The 23,882-nt window shown below is 42.0% G+C and overlaps 1 protein-coding gene across 1 annotated transcript in view; it reads right to left on the bottom strand.

Moving 5' to 3' along the window:
• The window catches only part of SPOCK1 (SPARC (osteonectin), cwcv and kazal like domains proteoglycan 1), a 610,788-nt gene that overhangs the window by 254,401 nt on the left and 332,505 nt on the right, over positions 1-23,882 (bottom strand). Inside the window, exon 4 of the mRNA XM_075009740.1 lies at positions 10,880-10,994. Coding sequence (XP_074865841.1) covers positions 10,880-10,994 — 115 coding nt within the window. The remainder of the gene's footprint in view (positions 1-10,879; positions 10,995-23,882) is intronic.

Raw genomic sequence — 23,882 nt, 5'->3', positions numbered from 1 at the left:
CACCTGTTCCCACTTTCAGGTGATATTGTAAAAGGAAGCAATACTTCCCATAAATGTAAATAAACTTGTTTGCCTTAGCGATTAGCTAGCCAGTCAAAAAGTAGGACTGAGTGGGCTTGTAGGGTTTAAAATATATAAGTGCAGCTATGTAACAAAAAAAAAAAAATCAACATTTGTAAGTTGATTTCATGATAAAGAGAGATTGCAGCATAGTACTTGTATGAGAACAACTGGAAAATGCTCTTCTTTCTTGGAATGCAAATACTTGTCAGAAAATAATACGAAGCGAGCACCGTATAGTTTGTATTCTGAACTGTAACCGAAATCAATGTATTTAAAAATTGTAGAAAACATCCGAACTATTTAATAACTTTTAATTGGTATTCTATTTTTAACAGTGCAATTAAACATGATTAATTTTTTGAGTTAACTGCATGAGTTAACTGCAATTAATCAACAGCTCTATTAAATATCTCTTAAAGAGCTACTTGCCATGCTTTATGTATATTCAAACCCTTTAGAAATCTTCCTAGTATCTCTTGTTCAATTTAAAGAACGTTTTGCTCCAGCTACAGCATTTTACAAGGCACTATTAAGAATATTGTGCCAATTGAAACCCATCTTTTTTAGGAGTTCTTTAGTTGCTGATTAGCTATGATTGTCTGCTCAACCCCTCCCTTTGCTTGTACAAGGCCTGCCAATTTAGACAGTAAAATCCTGGGGCTAATCTATGCGCTCTGTAAAACACTGTGCATTCCTAAGATGCCATATGCTATAGTTAAGGTGTCTTAGGACCAAACCTTTAGCTTGTGTAAATAAATATTCTTCCATCAGAGTAGATTGTGCACATTTATTATCAACTTATTGCAACGTCTTATAAAGGTGGACCTCAGCACAAAGAAAATGAACAGCAATATTATGTTACCTACATTGTGCGATACTATTAATGCTAATGCATAGATTAGATACCTTGTGCAGTAACCGCACAACTGGCCAGCTCATCAGTTGGTGCAAATGACTCTAGCTCCATCTGCTACTCCAGCATTTACACGTTACCCTCTCGTTTTCTTTGTGCTGAGCCTACATACTTTGAAAAGCCATTCCAACAATTTGATAATGATGCATGAAATGGATCCCTTTTTGTGCACCTGTACTCAGAGATGGCCAATACAATCATTGCGTAGCTGGGTTATTTCATATCTGCTGCTTTATATGTACAGATAGGCAGAGTTCTCAGTCAGACTGGTTTTAAACTGGTTAAGTCCATTGAGTCTAATGGATTTGCTCTTCGTTTATATGGGTATAAATAAGACTGGGATTGGACATAAAGGGCTTATCTATACTAAGTGGAAGATCTGCCCAGTCAGGGTTGATCTTCTAGAGTTTGATATTGTGAGTCTGGTGAAGATGTGGCAAAGTTGATCTTTGGGGTCAGCAGTCGGCCCCTATACTCCATGCTATTGCGTGGAGTAAGGGAGGTTGATGTGAGACTATAGAGGCTAAGTCTTCACTAAGGAAATATTGATTCTGATACATTGATTCTAGCTATGCAAATGTCATATCTAGAACTGAGCACCTGAAATTGACTTATTTCCCCAGTATAGACATATCAAAACAAAAAAGCCGTCATGTAGCACTTTAAAGACTAACAAAATAATTTATGAGGTGATGAGTTTTTGTGGGACAGACCCACTTCTTCAGATTTACAGGCCTACCAGAACAGACTCAATACATAAAGCACAGAGGTCCAAAAATTGCTATGAAGGTTGACAAATCAGAAAAAAAAATTATCATTGCTGGCAACTCAGATGGAAGAGCAAGGGGTGTGTGTGAGGGGTGGGGAAGTAAGGGTTAGGTCAAACTTCAAAGTATGTAAAAGAGTCCTTATAATGGATCAGGTAATTGCTGTCCCTGTTCAAACAGCCTGTTAATGTGTTGAATTTGAATATGAATGTTAGCTCTGAACGTTCTCTCTGTAGATGGTTGTTAAAGTCTCTTTTGTGCAGAACACAAACTCTCAGGTCTTTAACAGAATGGGCCACTCCATTAAAGTGGTGGCTTGACAGGTTTGTGTATCTGGAGATTTTTGATGTCCATTTATCCTTTGGCGAAGAGTGTTTGCAGTCTGTCCTACATACAAAGGGTGTGGGCACTGTTGGCACATGATGGCATATATGACATTAGTTAAGGAACGTGAGAATGTGCCAATGATTCTGTAACTAACGTGGTTAGGTCCAGTGATGGTATCTCCAGAATAGATATGTGAACAATTTTGGCAACGGGGCTTGTTGCAAGGAAGAGTTCCAGGATTAGTAGTATTGTGGTATAGCCTGTGGTTGCTAGTCACTCCCAGTAGGGAGAGAGAGAGACAAGCTTTCAAGGGCAGGTCTCCACTGCACAGTTATTTTGAAATAACCATCCTAGCATCTACACAACACAGTCATTACTTTGAAATAAATTCAAAATAGCAGTTGTCTTATTTCAAAATTGGTAAAACTCACTTCATGAGGACTAGAGCCCATTTTGAAATAGGTGCTGTTAAGACAGTGATTGCACCTATTTCAAAATAAGCCACAGTACGTCCAGTGGCTCTATTTTGAAATAGGCTCTCTGTGTGTGGATGACGTATTTCAAAGTAGCTAAGTGCTATTTCAAAATGCATCTGTTTGGCCATGTCTGCACTAGCCCTCTTCTTTGAAGGGGGCAGGGAAATGACATGGACTTGAGAAATATCAATGAGATACTGCCATACATATGCAGTGACTCATTAGCATAATGGTACCCACGCGAATTTTGAAGCTGCCAACTTTGAGGTGCTGAGAGGCAATCTAGATGTGGGCGCTTTGAAATACGCGCCCAACTTCGAAATACCCTTACTCCCCAGAATGAATTCGAAATAGCTATTGCTGAACAGTTTATTTCAGAATAAGGCTGCTGTGTAGATATACCCAAACTAAACTTGAAAGCTTGTGTCTCTCACTGCCATAAGTTGGTTCTACAAAAGATATCATCTCACCCACCCTGTCTCTCTTACATAGTATTCTGGTCAGGAGCAGTCAAAAGAACACAAAGTCTCAAAATACAGAGATTGAAGACTAAATTCTCTGTTGTGCACAGGGTCAATAGATGTAAGCCCTCAAAGAATTTGGCTGGCTACTTTCTTCACTGATATGTCTATACTTTGAGGAAATTAGTGAGCTGGATATTTTGAGAGCAAGATATCTTCTATGACACACGAGCACCTACAGTGCATCAATAGGGATGTTCACAGTACTACAAAATTTGCTGGAAAACGTTTGAAGGCTTTTTCAAAGTAAGATGGGGGGAAAAAAAGATTAAAAACTGTCACCATAGCCACAGTGCTATTCAAAGCGTATCTGAAATGGCTGCAGGCAGTGCACAAATCTGAGAGAGATCACATAACTTTGGACTGGTTTTTGGAAAAAGGGACATGCAAACTCCATTTCCTACCTTTCCTTCTGGGTCACTTTGACCAAGTAGCATAGGGACCAGTTCTGCAGATGCTCCAAGGCTGGAACACCCCAGGGAAAAATTGTGGAAAAATTAGCTCAGCTCCCACTGGCAGCCAAATTCCTCCCTCCTGCTGGTGGCCCTGATGACCAACTTCTCCCCATCCCTCCCAGTGCCTCCCACGCTCTAGGAGGGAGGGTGGAGGATTGGAGACAGAGTGCACTTGGGGGAGGAGGTGGGGAAGAGGCAGGGTGTGGGCTTAGGAGAAGAGGTGGAATAGGAGTGGGAAGAGCCAGGAAGAGGCAGGATGGGGCAGAGCCTGAGGGACAAGGGAGGGAGGTCAAAGCACTCCCAGCTAGAGGGGAAGATGGCACCTGTGCCAAGTAATCTGATTGCTTCTGAGACACCAAATACTGGAAGCAGCCAAGGAACTAACTGGCTCAAAACATACAAAAAGGAATTGCATACGTTCTTGGAGGGTAGGTCTATCAATGGCTGTTAGCCTGGATGGTCAGTGATGGTGTCCCTAGCTTCTGTTTGCCAGAAGCTGGGAATGGTAACAAAAACTGATGATTACCTATTCTTTCATTCCTCTGGGTCACCTGTCCTTAGTCACTGTTGCAAGACTTGATACTGGACCAGATGGATTTTGGTCCAGCTCCCTATGACAAAATCTTTCAATCTTTTATTTTAATGTACTTTATTTACACACAATTTCTAGGTGTCTAATGGGCGTGTCTCACCATCATGGCACCTCCTGCTGGTCACATGGGAATTAGCTCACCCAGCCTCTGGAGCACCCTCTTCTGGCTGGTGTCTCACCTGCTGTTGCCAAGCAGCTTGTTCTCCAAATTATAAAAAGACCCGCCTTCCTCCCTTACTACGGAGCCCTTCTTTCAGGGTACTGCCCTACTGCAGTGCCACACACTCTGGTGTCCTCTCCTCCCAGGGAACCCCTATACTCACCCTTCTTCAGTGATCCAATGCCTGTCTTCATCTAGCCCCTTACCTCGGGGGCAAACTTCAGTCTGAAACGGCTGCTCATAATCAGCAAGGGCTTGAGCCTGCTGCCTTCCGCTGCCCTGGCTGCCTCTCTGCTGCCCTAGTACCCTCAGGGCTTGTCTCAGGCTGTGTCTACACTGCGAGATAAAATCAAATGTCAAGGATTTATCTCAATATTAAAATGTCATTGGGGCTTGCCTGTCCAGAGCTCCCCTGGCTCACCCTGCCTTTTCCCAGCACTGCTCTGTCTGTGGTACCCAGCTCTAGCAAGCAGCTAAGTCCCTGTCCCTCCAGGGCTGGAGCAAGTGTGTATGTTCATCCTGGCCAGCCACCTCCTTTATATAGCTCTTTTGGACTCTGATTGGTTCCCAGAATAGCCCTCTTCCAGGGCTGTTTTTAACCCTTTTTCTACCAGAGCTGGTTAGCCACCCTGTCACAAGGTGCTTCGTTTTCTTCTGAGGTGTGACTTGCAGTTGCATAACATGCAAAACTTCCTGTAGAATAAGTTTCTTACAAACTTCATTTTATGCACCTAAATGAAGGTTAAAAGTACTTCATCTTAATTTTGCACAATAAAGCAAAATATATTTCAAGAAAATAACTTTGCTTGTCTGAAACATATACTGCCACCAGAATTCACTTATGTATTGGACAAAATGCTCTTTGAAGACAATTTTTTCTCTAAATATATGAAAGAAATTAATGGGTGAACAGGTTGCAAAAATTAAGGACTGATCTGGCAAGCACATATTGGAAGTAATGTGAATAGTAACAGAGAGACAGCCATGCTAGTCTATGTACTATCAAAACATATTACATCAAAACGGACATTGTACCTAAGGGACTGACCGTGAAAAAGCCCATTACAATCAATGTACTACATCGACTATAGCGAGCATCTATGCCACATGCTCTCTAAGAAACTGAGGAGTCACCTGGTCAAAATCCTTTACAATAAACAAAAGATGATAACAACCAGGCATCCATGCAAGACCCCACAGAACAAGGCTTTACTTGTACTAGACAAGAAATTAATAAAACACACTTTCACTTCCTACAAAAAAGAAAAGAGAATAAATTTTCTAAATTATTTCATACCTCAGGATACTACAACTACAACAATGACACTTCAACTAACAATATTGTTAATCTTTCCAGCTACCAGCTCAGCCCAGCAGAAGTCTCTCTCTTATTCCGGGGTCTTTCTTTCTGCCCCACTTCCTCCATGAACTCAATACAATTCTGTGGTGACCTTGAAGCCTTTTTTCGCCACCTCCATCTAAAGGAATTATTCCAACATACCTATGAACAACAGTCGGACTCTCTCGACACCCCCCCCAACCGACACCAAAAGAAGAACTCTATCTGGACGCCACCGATGGTCGTAGTGAAAGTGTGGATTTCTACATACAATACTTCCGCAACTGTGCTCAGACTGACATTATACGCAAACAATACCAAATGAGAAACAATCTCAACTATGCTGAATGCTATACTGTCCAGAGTCTCAAAAATAACCCAGACATTATAATCAGACCAGCTGACAAAAGGGGTGCTGTTGTCATCATGAATAAGTCAGACTATGAACAGGAGGCAGCCAGACAACTCTCCAACACCAAATTTTACAGACCTCTCTCCGCTAATTCCACTTTGGAATTCCAGAAGAAATTACAACAACTACTTAAGGAACTCCCTGCTGCTACTCAGAACCTTATTCACTCAGACACACCATCCGAGCCCCAACCTGGATTATTCTATTTACTTCCCAAAATCCACAAACTTGGAATCCCTGGACACCCTATCATTTCGAGTATTGGCACCCTTACCACCAGACTACCCAGTTATGCAGACTCCCTCCTCAAACCCTATGCCACCAACACTCCCAGCTATCTACCAGATACCACTGACTTCCTGAGGAAATTACAAAACATCAGAAAAGTTCCTGACAACACCATCCTTGTCACCATGGATGTAGAGGCTCTGTACACTAATATTCCACACGAGGACGGATTACAAGCGATCAGGAATACCATCCCTGATGTCACCACAGCCAATCTGGTGTCTGACCTCTGTAACTTTGTTCTCACACACAATTATTTATGATTTGGGGCCAATTTATACTTCCAGATTAGTGGAACTGCTATGGGCACCTGCATGGCCCCACAATATGCTAATATATTTATGGCCAACCTGGAACAATGATTTCTCAGCTCTCGTCCCCTACTACCCCTCCTCTACTTTCAATACATTGATGACATCTTTATGATTTGGACCCATGGTATACACACTCTACAAGAATTCCACAGAGACTTTAACAATCTGCACCCCACCATCCACTTATGCCTTCATTACTCCATGCGAAAGATAAATTTCCTGGACACTACAGTAAAAATCAAGGATGGCCTGATCAGTACCACACTGTACCAGAAACCCACTGATCGCTATACTTACCTACACGCTTCTAGCTTCCATCCTGCACACGTAACTAGATCCATTTTTTATAGTCAAGCCCTTAGGTACCACTGCATTAGCTCTGATCCCACTGACAGAGACTGAAAACTACAAGCTCTTTACCAAATATTCACAAACCTGAATTACCCACCAGGAGAAATAACAAACAAATCGACAGGGCCAGACGAATATCCAGAGACCAGCTACTCCAAGATCGGCCCAAAAAAGCCAAGAATAGAACACCACTGGTCATTACCTACAGGCCCCAACTCAAACCACTGCAACGCATTATTAAAGACCTACAACCTACCCTTAATCAGGATGTCACACTCCAGAAGGCCCTAAGCGACAGGCCTGTTCTGTCCTACAGACAACATCCCAACCTTATGAGGATTCTCACCCACAATCACAGCCTATAGCGCAGGAACACCAGTCCTGGAACTTTTCCTTCCAACAAGGCCCCTTGCCAACTTTGTCCACATATCTATTCTGGAGATACCATCACTGGACCTAATCAGAACAAAAAGCAGTCAAGTAGCACTTTAAAGACTAGCAAAATAGTTTATTAGGTGAGCTTTCGCGGGACAGACCCACTTCTTCAGACCATAGCCAGACCAGAACAGACCTGTTCTGGTCTGGCTATGGTCTGAAGAAGTGGGTCTGTCCCGCGAAAGCTCACCTAATAAACTATTTTGCTAGTCTTTAAAGTGCTACTTGACTGCTTTTTGTTTTGCTAGTATATAGACTAGCATGGCTTCCTCTCTGTTACTATTGGACCTAATCAGGTTATTCACAGAATCCTGGGTATATTCTCATGTTCCTCAACTAACATCATATATGCCATCATGTGCCAACAATGCCCCGATGCTTTGTATATTGGACAGACTTCAAACTCTCTTAGACAAAGAATTAATAGTCAGAAAACAGACATAAAAACACTCCTGATTCACAAACTTGTCAGTCAGCACTTTAATGGAGTGGGCCATTCTGTTAATGACCTTAAAGTTTGCGTCTTACTGAAGAGGAATTCTTCATAACAGTTTGGAAAGAGAGGCTGCTGAACACTCTTTTATATTCAAAATTGACACATTAACACCTAGTTTGAACTGGGAGTGGAATTTTCTCAGTCATTATAGGGGCCCTTATGCATACTTGGCTGTATCTCATTCTTGACTGCCCCTCCTCCCCCAGCTACTTCTGCCCCTTTACTCTCTGATTTGTTCACCTTGATAATATTTTTCTGATCTGTCCACCTTGATTACTATTTTTCGTTTTCTGTGCCTTAAATATTGAGTCTGTTCTGGTATGGCTATGATCTGAAGAAGCGGGTCTATCCCATGAAAGCTCATCACCTAATAAATTGTTTTGTTAGTCTTTAAAGTGCTACTGAACTGCCCCGCCCTGTTTTTTTTAAAGTAATGTGAGTAAGTTATGTGAGTAGTCAGTGACTTGAGTAGGGTTATTCATGCAAGCAAAGTTTCACAGGTGTTTGTCCCTGAAAGGCTGGGGCCTAAATATTTTTCATTTTTGAGAGTTCTTAATAATTAGTTGGCATTTATCAAACACTAGGTATGACATAATTCATAAAATTTCATAAGTGTATGAAAAATAACCCGATTTTGACTGTGGCACTGAGTAACCCCTGAAAAGTATATTTCCTTGGAAACTCTCTGTGGCAAAAAATCATTGACACCTTCCATCAACATTTAAAGCTTAGCTTAGTGTTCCAGGCTCATATGCAGACAGCCATCATCATCTCATTCCTCTTTACCCTGGCAGCTTGATCCCAGCCCTTCATAGGATGGATATTGCTATCCTTGTGAATAAAGCTGGATTATGATTCATATGTTTTACCAAGGAAGCAAATGTATCTTGACTCAAAAGCATGAGCTTCAGAATGGGACAACCAACGTATTCCATGTTCATAACATATTCATCACACCTTATAGCTTCCCTGCACTCAGTAAAGTCACACTGATGGTTAAAGTCCTTTTACTGATATTCAAGATTTTCTTTTATGCTATTTTATTTTTCTGAATATCTTTCAGCTTATATTACAACTCATCCTTTTGAGAGGGGTGCCTTTTGAGGAGCCTGTCACCAGAGCCAGATTTACCTGCCAGCTAAGTAAATTACAGTTTGGGGCCTCAGATTACGCGGGGCTCTAAATAGAAAAATTGCTAAGTTCATTTTTGGTAATGCTATCGGGCCTCTTAAATGTGACCTAATTTAGGGCTTCAATGTGTCTTGTTCCAGCCCTCCTGTCACATAATGCCTACTGAATTTCAAAGGGATATGCGGGGTCCTGTCTCCATGGGAGTGTTAGCTCAAGATACACCATGACCATAGCCCTTAACATGACTTTAGTCCATGCGCGGAAGTCTCTAGATCGAGTTAACTGGTGCTTCATACTGAAGGTCACTAGCAGTCAGCAGGCATGGCTTGAAAGCTGAGGTCTGTAATGCAGGAGGGACTCTGCCACTTGGTGCTGAAAATCCAAACAATGTGCAGCTGTAGCTTTGTTTTACAGTGTGGGGAACACAGAGATGGGCAAAACATGGCCTGGCGGCTGAATCCAACACTTTGGATCTGCTGTTCCACCATCTTGCGTCCCAGTGAGACTCTTGGGTGGGTTCCCTTCCTGCAATGCCCTCGCACACTGCTCAAAGAGGCTAGCTGTGGAGGGCCATCCACTTCTCTGTGCTGCACCCCATGGGGGGAGGGGCTCCACACACAGCCTGTGCCACAAGCATGGTTGCCAGCCAATAGCTGCTACCTGGGCAGTGCTTGCAAGGCAAGCAGTGCACAGGGGGGTCCCCCCAAGAGGCGTGTGGTGCAGAGATATATATGGCTCCTTTAGCCGGTTGCTTTGAACCATGTGCGGGGGGTGCAGCAGGCAGGATGCTGCTGGACTGCTGGCTGGGAGCTGCCTCGAGTAATTGCCTCCTGGTCAGAGCCTGTACCTGGCATGCTACCTCCCCTGCTAGTTCACTGCCCTGGGCTACAACCTCCTAAACCTTTCACCTCCTGCACCCAAATCCTCTGCTCCATGTCCCAACCCCCTCCTTCCCTAGGTAATAACTCAAACCCTCTGCAAGCCTGCCTGTGTGCCTGCCTCTGTGCAAACCCCTTCCAAGACCCTGCACCCCAATCTCCGACCCCAAGCCTCCTTCTGCACCCAACTTCCATCCCAGACTCTGCACCTGCTCCACCAATATCATGGGAAAGTATGGTCCTTGATCACTTACTAAATTCTTGAAGTGTTCCTCATCAAAAATTATTGCTCACCTCAGTGTAAAAGCTTCTGCTATTTAGGCTAACTAAGAAGACACATAAAAAACTCCACCTAACACTGTAGCAAAGAAACACTTGGTTAAATATGAAAATCCCAAAGTTCTTAAAGTACTTGCGATTTAATTTGCCCTTACTTTAATCATTCACAAAAGGGATCTGGAGCGTTCTGTAACTTTGACTTAACCTATGGAATTCTTTTCCAACCCTATCTTACTAATAAACACAGATTTTGCTTATTACACCAAAATGAGAAGTTCCCTTTGCTTGCGACTGCTTGCAACTGTTTTATACTTAATTTATTTATATCGTAGAAGTGTACAGCATCTGGAATATTTTCATATTTCATGAATTCAGTCTTTTATGCACTATGTTGTCTGAAAAAACTGCTTCCAGAGCTAGGTAGCAGATACGCTGCAGAATACAATTCATCTTGTGGTACACTGTGTTCCAAAGCATGTGATCTTTCTGGAACAGTTCTAACCTTGCTCTAGTCTGTTACTACAAATGTAAAAGTTTTACTCAGCAACAAAAGCAAACATAAATTAAAAGTTCAAAGAATGTCTCAAAAATCTATTGCACTGTTCACTTTTGAGTTTTCTAATGTTGGTGGTTCACAAGACTTTACAAGTCATAACAGAACGTAATGGCAATCCATCCTTACCTGTGTACCAGCTGCTTTCGGCTTACACAGATAGCTGTCTCATAGTCATGAGTGACGCACACTTTATGTGGGCTGCACTTTACCTTCAAACATGGATCTTTGGATGGATCAAAGGCTATCAAAAACAAATGCAAACATAACCAAGTTAGGAGTTTAAGTGAAATTTTCTGACCATTTCTAATTCAAATAAAGGACACACACTGATGGGAATAAATATATCCCAAAAATGATTGAATACATTCCCCCCCACAACTTTTCAGCTGCTTTGAATTGATGTGTGTTGGATTGAATTGTTTAATGGAAGTTCAGACCAAGTGGTTAAAGCTTTTGATTGCAGATGAGTAAGTTCTGACCACCTTGCCATTCAAATAAAGATAACAAGTGCTCATTAAGAAGAAAAGCTCAGATAACAAAACCCATCATATATTGTTTAGAAGTAGAAGTTTGAAATTAAATAGACTCATAAAATAAAATAGACCCAACTAACATAATAATGATATTCTGAAAGCTATTTTATGACTACTGGAATCTGTATAGCACATTTTGAGACATTGTATATAATATAGTATTGTGCAGAAGGCATTTTTGCATCTCCACCTGCCCCCGCATTCTGAAGGCAACAAAAGATTGGTCAGTTGGTGCTAAAAACATTAGCATGTACAGTGCTAGCTTGTGTAGAAACGCAGTAATAATAATAAGCTCATCATACATTTCTACAGCACTTTTTCCATCACAGAGTATTCCAAGGAGTTCACATGAGCATACAGGAATTGCTGTATCCACCACTTAAATGCAGTCACTTCTACGATAAAAGATGGCCCCCATTTAACAGCACACTGCACAACAGTGCATGTTCTGAAAGAATGAACAGGACCAGACCCAGTGAAATTGCAGGGGGACTGAAAACAAAGGAATCACCAAAATCGTATTTGGCCAGGATTCCATTCTCATCTGGAAAGACCACCAATAGCCCTGTGATATGCTGCTGATATTTTAACAAGGGGCTCCTACAAAAATTCACCTTTTAGCCTGTGCTTAAAATAATATAAAAGGAGAGGGGAAGAATATATTCTCCTAGTAAACTACAAAATACTTTTTCGTAATGCTTACCAAGGAAACACACAAGCAACACAGGATATTGAACTTTGCTGGAAATGTTTATCTCTTTTCTCGACAAATACCTCAGTGGGGGTGGGGTGGGTGACAGAATTGCTGGGTGTTTGGGCAAGGTGGGGCAGGGGCTGGTTCTGAGCTCCTACAAGGGATGAGATATAGAATGGAAGGTTTGGGGCTCCTGCCCCCAGCCCTTCAGTGCTACCCAGAGCACCAGTGGAGATTTAAAGGGACAAGAGCTCTGACTGCTGCCACAGCAGTGGTGGCTGGGAGGTCCAAGCCTTTCTGAATCACTGGGCCCTGTGGCAATTTCCTCCTTTGCTCCCACCACACCGGTGGGTCTGTATATTGTCTATATTACCATGCACCATAGTGTTCAACTTGTAAAATGTGTAGTGTGCATGGTGGAGGATAGGGGAGAATTTAAGACCTTGTTGGACATGGGGGCACCTTGTTCAGGGAAATCTCTAGACAGAGCCTGACCAGAAGCTCTGCAAACAGGGCTGTCCAGTGAACTGGAAGCCCTGTCTGTTGATAAAAGGCCCCCAGAGCCTCTACACGACTGTTTTGTTGACAGAACACTGTTGAGAGGGACATTATACCTGGACGGGAAGAGGTAAATGTGGCTGGCCAGGTTTTGTCAAGAAACTGTCAACAAAGTGCATTTTGTGTGTAGGTGCTCCGTGGTTTTTCTTGACAAAAGCCCAGTTTTGCTGGAAAATGCGTCTTGTGTAGACAGAGCACCACACACACTTTTTAAGTACATTAACGAGGGTTGGTAAGAAATCATGGCCGACAGGAATAGATTAGCCTCATAGAATCGTAGGGCTGGAAGGGACCTCAGGAGGTCATTGAGTCCAGCCCCCTGCTTCAAGCAGCATCAATCCCCACTAAGTCATCCCAGCCAGGACCTTGTCAAGCTGGGACTTAAAAACCTCGAGGGATGGAGAATCCACCAAAAGCACAGAATCACTTCCATCCTCCCTGTAGTTGTGCGGTAGAATGTCACAATGAATGGCTTCTGTAAGACTCTATGGATTTCCTTCCTGCGCCTCACAGAACAGGTCAGAACCTTGATTTTAGGTCTCCCAAAAATAACAGCAAGATTGCCTATCCAACTAATTTAAAGGATTGTAATACCCATTTTTATCTGGAATTTATTATTCCTTCTTTTCGAAGATTTCCTCCAATTTCTGCAGAACATCCCTCTTCCTTCCCACATCTAGTGCTTAGCTGAAACACTTTTGTTTTCAGTTTGGAAGTCCACATAAGGCATTTATGTCAAATTACCCTCGCTCTTTTCCTCATCATTGGCTGATGCCTAGAGACGTTTTTTTTTTTTTTTAAAGACATTACTTTTTACAAAAAAAAAAAGAAGGAGTTTTGAAGTTCCAATTCAATTACCGCTGACGTTCTTCACATGGCAGCAAACGTATTTCTAACAACTAGAGGGTTCTTTTGCTCGCCTGCAGTGCTGAAACACTGCAGCTGCTCTGCCTGGGTTTAAGCAGTCAGAGCAGCAAGAGCTCACCACATTAACACCCATTACAGATTTGTGATGGGTAATTGAGCACAACCAGTGCATATGTATTTCGAGCAATGTTTCCCAATTGTATTTGGCCATGGAACCCTTTTAAATTCAAAAGATTTTGCAGCACCTCTAATAATAGTCTTATCTATGGAGCTGAAAAGTAGATCACAAATAAGCAAGGATAATAATAAACAAATACTAAACAAGGTCATGAGATCAGCAATTAATTTAATTGCATATATTTAAACACAAAAATCACATTTAATTTACGAGGCTAAATAAGGTGAAAATGGGGATTTAGGGTGGTATATAATAGGCGATTAGCTCCATGCACTGACTGCTCATGCAATATCGTCATCCCCACTCTCTGGGTAAGCTGGCATTACAGAGGGACAGTTATCATGGCAAACCCAAGTGAAAATTGTTTTTAATAAAATTAATAAATGCTTAAATATTAATTATTATTTTAAAAGCATAAAATGTTACTGTAATGGAATTCTCTCATGGAACCCTTATTTTCACTCCATGGAACTACATTTGGGAAACTCTGTTCTGGAGGAATGCAAGGCATTGGAAGACTTGAAAACAAAACGCAGGTGTTAACAGCTTTTGCTCCTAAATCTATTAAACTCATAGAAAAGGTGAAATGGGGGGAAAGGGCCTATGTTTCCCATACAATAACACTGAATGAGTTTCCATAAGGAAATTCCCGCCCCCGCCCCACGGACTGTACCCTGTGGCTTCAAAGCCACATGCAGCTCTCTGGCACCTCTCTCTGTGGATAATCATATCTCTGCCTGCTCTGGCCCCACGCTGTTGCCTTAAACTGTCTCTCAGCTGTAAAAGAGACTTGTTCTTTCTCTTTCACTCCAGCCCCCTAATACTCTGTCCCATCCCAGAACCCCATCCTGCACCCAAACTTCTTCTCAGAAATTCCATCCTTCACCCCTACTACACCCCAAGTCCTGAGGCCCCTCCCAGAGCCAGCACCCCACAGCCCTTCCTGCATGCCCCCCAAAGCTTGCACTTTCACGCTTCAGTGTGACCTTCAGTGCACCTTCACCCTTCAGTGCAGCTCTTGAAACATATAAATGTCTTTTCTTCTTTGAAACACTGCCAAATGCTTCCGTCTACGTCTACTTGTAAGCTTCTGCAAGCACGGATCCTGAGCTAAAATTGAACCCAAGAGATGGTAGGGATAAACTTGGCTTTATGGATAAAATGCTGCTGATTTACTCATGGAAATCAATAGCAGTCTGGCATAAGTAAGAGGAACTGGATTTGGGCCCAATGAGTTATATGACACCAAAAACAGTGTAAATGCTTAGCAAATAAAAAAATGGTACTGAAGAAGCATTCAAGTGATAATACTTATCTTTGGAACATACGATTTTAGCTCTGTTCACATGAATCTGGAAACCAAAAATAAAACTGGTGCCACTGTAAGGCTGTGTCTACACTTGGCCAAAATTTCGAAAGGGCCATGCTAATGGTCAAATTGGAGAACACTAATGAGGCACTAAAATGAATATTCAGCACCTCATTAGTGTCCTGCCAGCTGCAGCACTTTGAAAGTGCCACATTTTGATCATGTGCGCCTCATCTACGTGGGGCCCTTTTCAAAAGGACCCTGGCAAATGTCAAAATCCCCTTATTCTTATCCTATCCCCTTACTCCTATCAGCTTTTGAAAAGGGCCTTGTGTAGACGAGCTGCATGCAATTGAAACACAGCACTTTCGAAGTGCCACAGCTGGCAGCATACTAATGAGGTGTTGAATATTCATTTCAGTGCCTCATTAGTATTCTCCTATTTGGCCATTAGCATGGCCCTTTCGAAATTTTGGCCAAGTGTAGACACGGCCTAAGTGATTAAATCCTAAAACAGTGTCACATTACAATCTATTTTAATGCAAAGTAAACAATGTTTAAATATTCTTCACCCAAAACAGATTATTTCAGTTGGGGAATAGCTCAGCAGCACTGTCACGTTTACCGAAAGCATGTATTGTTTGAAAGGCCTTGTATTTGAGGCACAGAAACGAGAGATGTGGGGTGGAAGCCCACAGACTTCAATGGAGCCATAATCTCACTCCTGGATTCTTTCTTCAGGTACAGATTTACTATTTTCTGTGCTGCAATATTTTATCCATCAAATAGGAATAAAAATAGAACAGGTACTCCAAATTAGGAGCGAGACATCAAAAATGTAATTGCAAAATAATTTAGATGTTAGAACACTGAAGGCATTTTGAAGGTTACGCTAAAGCTAAGCAATAAAATACAGACAGAACACAAAATCAGAAATAGTTTCTAAAATATACTAATCAAAGATCACACTTTGTTAATTGGGTTTTTAATCATTAGGAGCAGCTGCTTATCTTCTACAGAAGAAAAAAGACCTTCAGGAATACGATGAAATATCAAACCCGTATGTTATATCACAGTTCTTTGTGTTCTCCAACAATGAGCATGAAGGCTTTGAAATGAAGACCCAAAGTTACAAATACGTAAATGTAGAAGGGAAAAGCAAGAAAAAAAATGAATAAAAATCCACGGTCAGTTTTATTACAAAAAATTATTCCCAAAGCATTCTAGGGAAACTGCAATATCACAAAACAAATGTGTTTTCCTGTGAAAAATGTCAAACATTTGACTTCTCGTTTCTATTCCCTCTCCTCACACGTACACATCCAGACTTTTGTTGGAAATAAATTCCATTTTCTGGCCTGTGCTACTGTGGTTCTAAACCCTGCAGCCTCTCACTGACAGAGCAAGATAGGAGAACTCTCTGGGCCAGCTGAGGAAATGATGAGTATATGGCTAGTGAGTCCACTGTTTATACAGATTCAAGAGCCAACAACTTGTGTGGGAACATCAAGCAGCATTGGGCCTTAACTCGGTGGCTCAAAAGATTAGCTGCATAAAAATGCCGAGGTTCTGTGCTTCCACCCAAGCATGGTATTGCCATCTCTTACAAATTTATTCAAGTTGTGAGGGTGGAACCTGAATTCTAGCCACAGTTGTTGGACAGGAAAGCACATGCACAGGAACACACAGTCAAAACAAAAAGCAGTCAAGTAGCACTTTAAAGACTAGCAAAATGGTTTATTAGGTGAGCTTTCGTGGGACAGACCCACTTCTTCAGACCATAGCCAGACCAGAACAGACTCAATATTTAAGACACAGAGAACCAAAAACAGTAAGCAAGGAGGACAAATCAGAAAAAGATAATCAAGGTGAGCAAATGAGAGAGTGGAGGGGAAGATCAAGAATTAGATTGAGTCAAGTATGCAGACGAGCCCCTATAGTGACTCAGAAAGTTCCCACAGGTGTCATTTCACATATATCAGATCTTGTATTATTTATTCATAACCATTTATGCGCTTTATTAAATCTATAAATCTACCATGGTTCCCACTTTCAGTTATCAAACTAATTAGAAAATGAACAGTAGCGACTGCATGAAGTCATTCACAACCTCCCATTAGTATGTTAGCATCTCTTTTTTACAGGGCATCAATATGGAAATAATTATGGGAGCTACATTCTGAATAACCTCTCCCATTAGCCAGAGGAAAGAATGCTTTGTTATGAATAACACAAATTATTCTTTCTCCTCCTGCAATAATTGTCAGCAAGAGCTCCACGTTAACAATTTAAATCGTCTTTGGACAAAGATCTAACAACAGTCTACTATGTTTCATTTTGCATATTACTAATATAAAGGAAGACATATAAAAGGAAAGGCTGGGGTTCATACATAGCAATGCATGCAGAGGATTGCAACATAGGACTGTATTGTAGATGAGGGTCATATTATTCACAACACAGCAAAATTATTTTTCACATGGGATGTTAGAAGTGTGGTCAGAAAATGTCCTGCAGCAATAGCTGTGCAGTTCTGCAAAACTTGCATACCTAGTTCTCCAGATGATTTATTAACTTGATGTTGTTTTCATGGTCATTCTTTTAGGAGGAGCATAAATTTCAAACCCAGACATAGTAACATATAACTTATGTAACTAATAACTATATAACAAATATAGTTTATATAAGAAAAAGCAGGTAATCAAAAAGAAAATGACATTCCAAAAGAAACACACATTCAGTTTCCAAACTGTAGCACAATAAGTACTCTGATCACTCCGAAACAAAAGAATTTTGACAAATGAAATGTCAAGAGCAGTTGCCTCTCACAATCCTCTTGGAACTGTTCTCAGCATAAGAGAAAACAAGACCGTCTGGTGAGAAAAGCTATGATGAACTGGAAAATGGGACCTGCAGTGTATAATGAAAAATTTTAGGGAATTTTGTATCACAATAGAGCAGGATAATAAAACTTCTATTAAATGAGACACTGAAATGTGGCTTGCTCTATTATTTGTCTCCAGCAGGGCTCACGAAGATCTTGGTTCCATATAAATAGAGAAAGACATAGTCCCTGACTGTACAGATAAGATGCGGCACATGAGAATATACCTAATGCTTGGAAGCCTGTCAAAAGCAGAGTTAGGACAGAAGAGAAGATGACCACTCATTATGCAGGACTAGTCCATGCTAGGTACAGAACCATGAAAATGCCAAAGACTGAAAAACAAATACCACTTCTGAGGACTGAGAAGGCCAGATCTCAAGACATTCCCTACACTCTGAATTACGGCAGTCTAGCAGCTGGCCACAGAGTAGGGTGAAATAAGGAGGTAAATCAGAGATTGAAATAGCCAATAAATAGGCTTCCAGGTGCAGAAGGCCAACATGAATGAAGCAGCTTCCAAAATCACTTCCCCACTATCTTACATCAAATTATGGAAATCAAATGAGCACACACCGAGCAAACAAGACACCCATCTAAGTGTTTCTCAACCTTTTCTTTTAATAAAGTACCCCTTTAAAAAATTATAAAGTATCCCCAGACTTCTCTTTTCTACCCCTAAGGGTACACATACCACCAGTTGAGAAACATGGTCTGAAAGTAATCCGAGGTCTTGAAACAAGTGCCATTCAACCTTTCCAGATTACTGTACCCTTTAAGGAGTCACATTTGTTTTTCACACCACAAAGGTACACCTCACTTAAAAACTACTTACAAAAACATGCAAAAAATATCACAGAAAAGTACTGCTGAAAACTTGCTGACTTTCTACCCTCGTATCAAATAAATGAATTGGAATAGAAATACTGTACTTACATTTCAGCATACAGCATATGAAGCAGTAGAAACAAGTCACTGTCTGAATGAACTTTACTAGTGATTTTATGTAACCTGTTGCAAAAGTAGGCAAATATCCAGATGAGTTGATGTACCCTCTGCAAGACCTTGGTGTACCCCCAAGGTTACATGTACCCATGGGTGAGAAATACCGATCTATCCTATTTGGCCAGATGAAGGAGGGCTGCTCATGAAGCCCACCCTCTAGCCTAGATGGCCCATTTCTGTCTTTGCCTGTGACTTGATTAGGAAAAAGTTGTTTTTAACATTTATCAGCTAAAATATTAAGCCCCTAATATAGGAAGACAAGTTCCAGTTTTCACACTTGTTAGCTGATTGAAGTAAACCCCCAGGCTTTCTTTTAGGCTTTACCTTGACCACCTAATGTGTTAAAACTAGAATTGCCTTGTCTGTGCCATGATTTTATGATGCATTAGCCAACTTGTTTTAAAAGAACTCTTTCTTCCTAGTGTAGGCATGGCCCTTGTGTATTGTTGAGCACATCCAGTTAATCACTGCAAACGTCTCCCTCCGTAAAGCATGACTCCCAGTACAGATGAAATAAAATATACCCAAAGTATGTTTTAAGTGTATACCAACACTGAAGCAAAGAAAATTGGTAATCTGATTACCCTGTCATTGTGTGTATGTAAGACCACAGAATGAGGCAATGGTGGAGGCAGGAAAAGAATGCAGGAATCCTAAACACCATCCTCTAAGTACCATAAAACATGGCAATCTATTGACATTCATTAGAGGGGAAGCACCTTTTCCGTAATCTACTTTATTTTATGGTTCATTAAGTCATGGCACTAATTTGATAAAATGTATTTCTGCTCAGTGTAGTTGGTCATAAACTTTGTAACCATAGCTGTAATATTGCTAATAAACCTGTTTTTACTAAATATTTTCTGTGAAAGAACATATTAGGAAAACCTCAACACATCAATGGAAAGTAATTATCAATTTTTTTATTCTGCTTCTGCCAAAGTTGGCACGAGTCGTTCTGCTTCATTAGAGAGAAAATTGCCATTACTCCTCCCCCAAGCCTTGTGGAGAGCATGCCTTCAACTAACATACTCAGACATTTAACTCTCATTATCTCGCCCCACGTAATCACTCATAGCTATTTGCATGCAGGAATCAATTCAGCTAAAAATTATTACCACAGGACTGAGTGCTTCAAACATGTGTGAATTATTTTCATGATGCAACAAAACAAGTTGTCAGCATTTACTGAATCAGTGTACAGTATCGTCTTTTAGGGCTTGTCTACACTTGCCCCCAACTTCAAAGGGGGCGTGGTAATCAGGGCAACGGGAGATTACTGATGAAGTGCTGTGGTGAATATGCAGCACTTCATTAGGTTAATTCTCCCCCGCGGCAACTTCGAAGCATCAAACTTCGAAGTGTTGGCAAGCATGTAGTCGTGGGAACTTAGAAGTGCTCACACTACTTCAAAGTCCCTTTACTCCTCAACATTTTTTGATGCTTTGAAGTTGCCGCGGGGTAGAATCAACCTAATGAAGTGCTGCGTATTCACCACAGCACTTCATCAGTAATCTCCTGTTGCCCTGATTACCATGCCCCCTTTGAAGTTGGGGGCAAATACAGACCCAGCCTTAGAGAAACCACAATGATTGTGCAGTTAGAGAGATCAGTAACATTGAAAGAAATATCTAATTTATATGGGCACTTCAAAAATGATTTCCATGACCAACATATAATCCGTTTTGACATTGCTGCGCGCAATCCAGACAAAGATTGTACAGGACTCTTGTGCAGATTAGCTTGCCAAGAAATACAGCAAAGAACATGAATCATGAGAGTCTCTTTGACATACCTATAACTCTGTGCTGATATAAAAATGTGGATCGGCATCTGATCCACAACTGTCAGACTTAACTCTTCATTCAACCTGGGTTTTACTTACATCCACAAAACAAATCTGGAGGGCAAGACGAAATAGAATAGAAGATACACATCTCCTAGAACTGGAAGGGACCTTGGGAGGTCATCTAGTCCAGTCCCCTGCCATCTTGGCAGGACCAAGCACCATCCCTGACATCTACTTGTCCCAATCAGCCTCCTCAAGGATTGAGCTCACAACCCCAGATTTAGCAGGCCAATGCTCAAACCACTGAGCTATCCCTCCCCCAGTACTCCCCACAAGAGGGGAGGGAGCACAGATGAGCAAGCTGGAGGCAAGGCTGTGCAGGATCGAGGCAGGCAGTAGGAAAGGAAGGACTGGGGATAATGGGCAGCAGGGAATTGAGGCAAGGGCTCTGGAGTTGAATATTCACCAGTGGAGGAGGGAAAAGAGGAGTGGCCTGGGTTGTCACTTGGCTCCTCCTGCAGGCAGATATAGGATGCAGCTTTTTGCATCCTTTCCCTGCCAGCATTACAAAGGCCTGCCCTGGTTCCTCCCTCCCTCTGCCTGGCAGGGGAAGAGGAGGGGAAGGAGCCCAGCGTGGGTATGTACTCTACTATCCATTGATATCCACATCCACATCCATCCATGGATATGTAGGGCTCTAGATATACCTGTAGGAATGAACTGCAGTCACAGTAGGGGAAGAGAAGACAGGAATTAAAGTCAGTGAAAAACCTATTTATGCTAACTGTCTGTTGCTGCATTTAATGTAATTTATGTGCCAGCGTATATGTATTTTATTCACTGAAAATAAACTCTCCTGCAGATTAAAAGAGTGGCATGCAGTTAGCTTATTGGCAAGGGGAAGAGACTCTCCCGGGAGACGCAAAGCATCGTCGGCTCCCATTGAATGCATCCGAACACTTGCACCTCCCAAGATAAAGCCCCCTCTGATGCACCATCATCATTATTCCCCCACTATTCAGCCAGAAACAACATACAGACCTAGTCCTGCAAACGGCTGAGCAACCTGACATGCCTGAATCAAGTCATAAGAAAAGGAAACATCTAGGTAAATTAGGGTGAAACAAAACAAACAAAACAAAGTGGTCATGCTGGAAGGCTATAACCAGTGGGGTTCTGCAGGGATCAGCTCTTGGACAAGTTCTGTTCAACATCTTCATCAATATTTTAGACAGTGGCATAGAAAGTGCATATTTAAAGTTTGAAGATGATACCAAGCTTGGAAGAGTTGCAAGAGTTTGGGGGATTAGATTATAATTCAAAATGATCTGGAGAAACTAGAGAAATGGTCTGACGTAACAAGGATGCAATTCAGTAAGAACAAATGCAATGTACTCCTCTTGGGAAGGAACAATCAGTTTCACACATACAAAATGGGAAACGACTGTATAGGAAGGAGTATTGAGGAAAAGGACATATAGTCATACTGGGCCACAAGCTAAATGTGAGTCAGCAAGTCAACAATATGACACTCTTTAAATAAAAAAAAAAGGCAATTCTGGAGTGTATTAGCAGGAGTGTTGTAAGCAAGACACAGGAAGTAATTCTTCTGCTCTACGCTGCACTGATTAGGCCTCAGTTGGAATATTGTTCAGTTCTGGGTGCCACATTTCAGGAAAGATGCAGACAAGTTGAGAGAGTGAAGAGAAGAGTTAATTATTGAAGATCTAGAAAACGTGATCTGTGAGGGAAGACTGGAAGAATTGGATTTGTTTAGTTTTGAAAAGAGAAGACAGAGAGGACATAACAGTTTTTGGGTATTTAAAAGGTTGTTACAAGGAGGATGGTGAAAAACTATTCTTCTTAACCTGTGAAAATAGGACAGGAATCAATAGGCATAAATAGCAGCAAGGGAGGTTTAGGCTGGACATTAGGAAAACAATACTGGCAGGCTGCTTAAGCACTGCAATAAATTGCCTAGGATGGTTCTGGAATCTCAATCTTTGGATACTTTTTAGAGGAGGTTACAGAAACACTTGTCAGGTGCTTCGTCCTGCCATGAGTGCAGGGGACTAGATTTGATGACATCTAGAGGTTCACTTCAGTTCTACGATTCTATGGCTATGTCTACACTAGCTCCCTACTTCAAAGGGAGGATGGTAAGTAGGGTGTTGGGAGATTATTAATGAAGTGCTGCGCTGCACATGCAGCACTTCATTAAACCAATTCTCCCCCACGGCAACTTCGAAGCGTTAAACTTCAAAGTGCCAGCTTGCGTGTAGCTGCGGCTAAACCGCCAGTACTTTGAAGTTCCTGGGCAACTTCAAAGTCCCTTTACTTCTCAAAATGTTGAGATATTTGAGATTTTGAGGAGTAAAGGGAGTTGCCCAGGCGATTCGAAGTACCAGCAGGTTAGTCGTGGCTACACGCAAGCTGGCACTTCGAAGTTTAGCACTTTGAAGTTGCCTTGGGGGAGAATTAGCTTAATGAAGTGCTGCACATGCACCGCAGCACTTCATTAATAATCTCCTGACGCCCTACTTACCATGCTCCCTTTGAAGTAGGGAGCTCGTGCTGACACATCCTATGACGTTCTGAAACAAACACTTTGAGCTCTCTGACAGGGTAGACCAGGCCCTGAGGCCCCCTGCTGGAGACCTTCTGGTCCTGCCACACCCAACCTCACCTCAGAAAAAGGTTAGTAGATAGGTCCTCCGAGAGTGGCTGCAGGGGAATTGGCTAGTTGTAGGACAAGAAGGTCATACAAAAGCAGCTGTAGAACAGAACAGCACTTAGTTGCTCTGTGGAGCTCAAGGAGTGAAGACCACGTGACTGGCTGGCTAGCCAGAAGAGTAGCAGTGCTGCAGGCTGCTCAGCCTGAAGGGCTCGTGGATAACAATAGAGCCCTGAGGTAAGGGCCAAGAGCACACAGGGTCACAGGGAAGTGGCTCAAGGAATCAGAGCAGTTGTGGAATGGATAAGGCAAACAGCAGCTACCTACAGGATCCCTGGGCTGGGGCCTGAACTAGAGGGTGGGACCGCTTCCTCCAAACCCCCCTACTTAGCCATTCAGAGAAGTAGTCTCGACACTGAAGCATCCCAGAGGGGACAACTGGACTATAATGACCCAGCCAAAGGGCTGGACGCAGAAGGGCCCTGAGGGGATGAAGAGACTATTCTTAGGAAGGAAGTTGTGGGAGCAGTGCCCTACTGCAGAGTGGGAAGGAATTGATAAGACTTTAAAGGGGGCAGTGAGAGAGGCCAGGTTGGACTTGTACCTTGGAAGAGAGATGTTTTATTTTGGCACACAGA

The sequence above is a fragment of the Carettochelys insculpta genome, chromosome 15, assembly GCF_033958435.1.
Source record: "Carettochelys insculpta isolate YL-2023 chromosome 15, ASM3395843v1, whole genome shotgun sequence".
NCBI lineage: Eukaryota > Metazoa > Chordata > Testudines > Carettochelyidae > Carettochelys > Carettochelys insculpta.
This window is presented reverse-complemented; position numbering and strand designations above follow the sequence as displayed.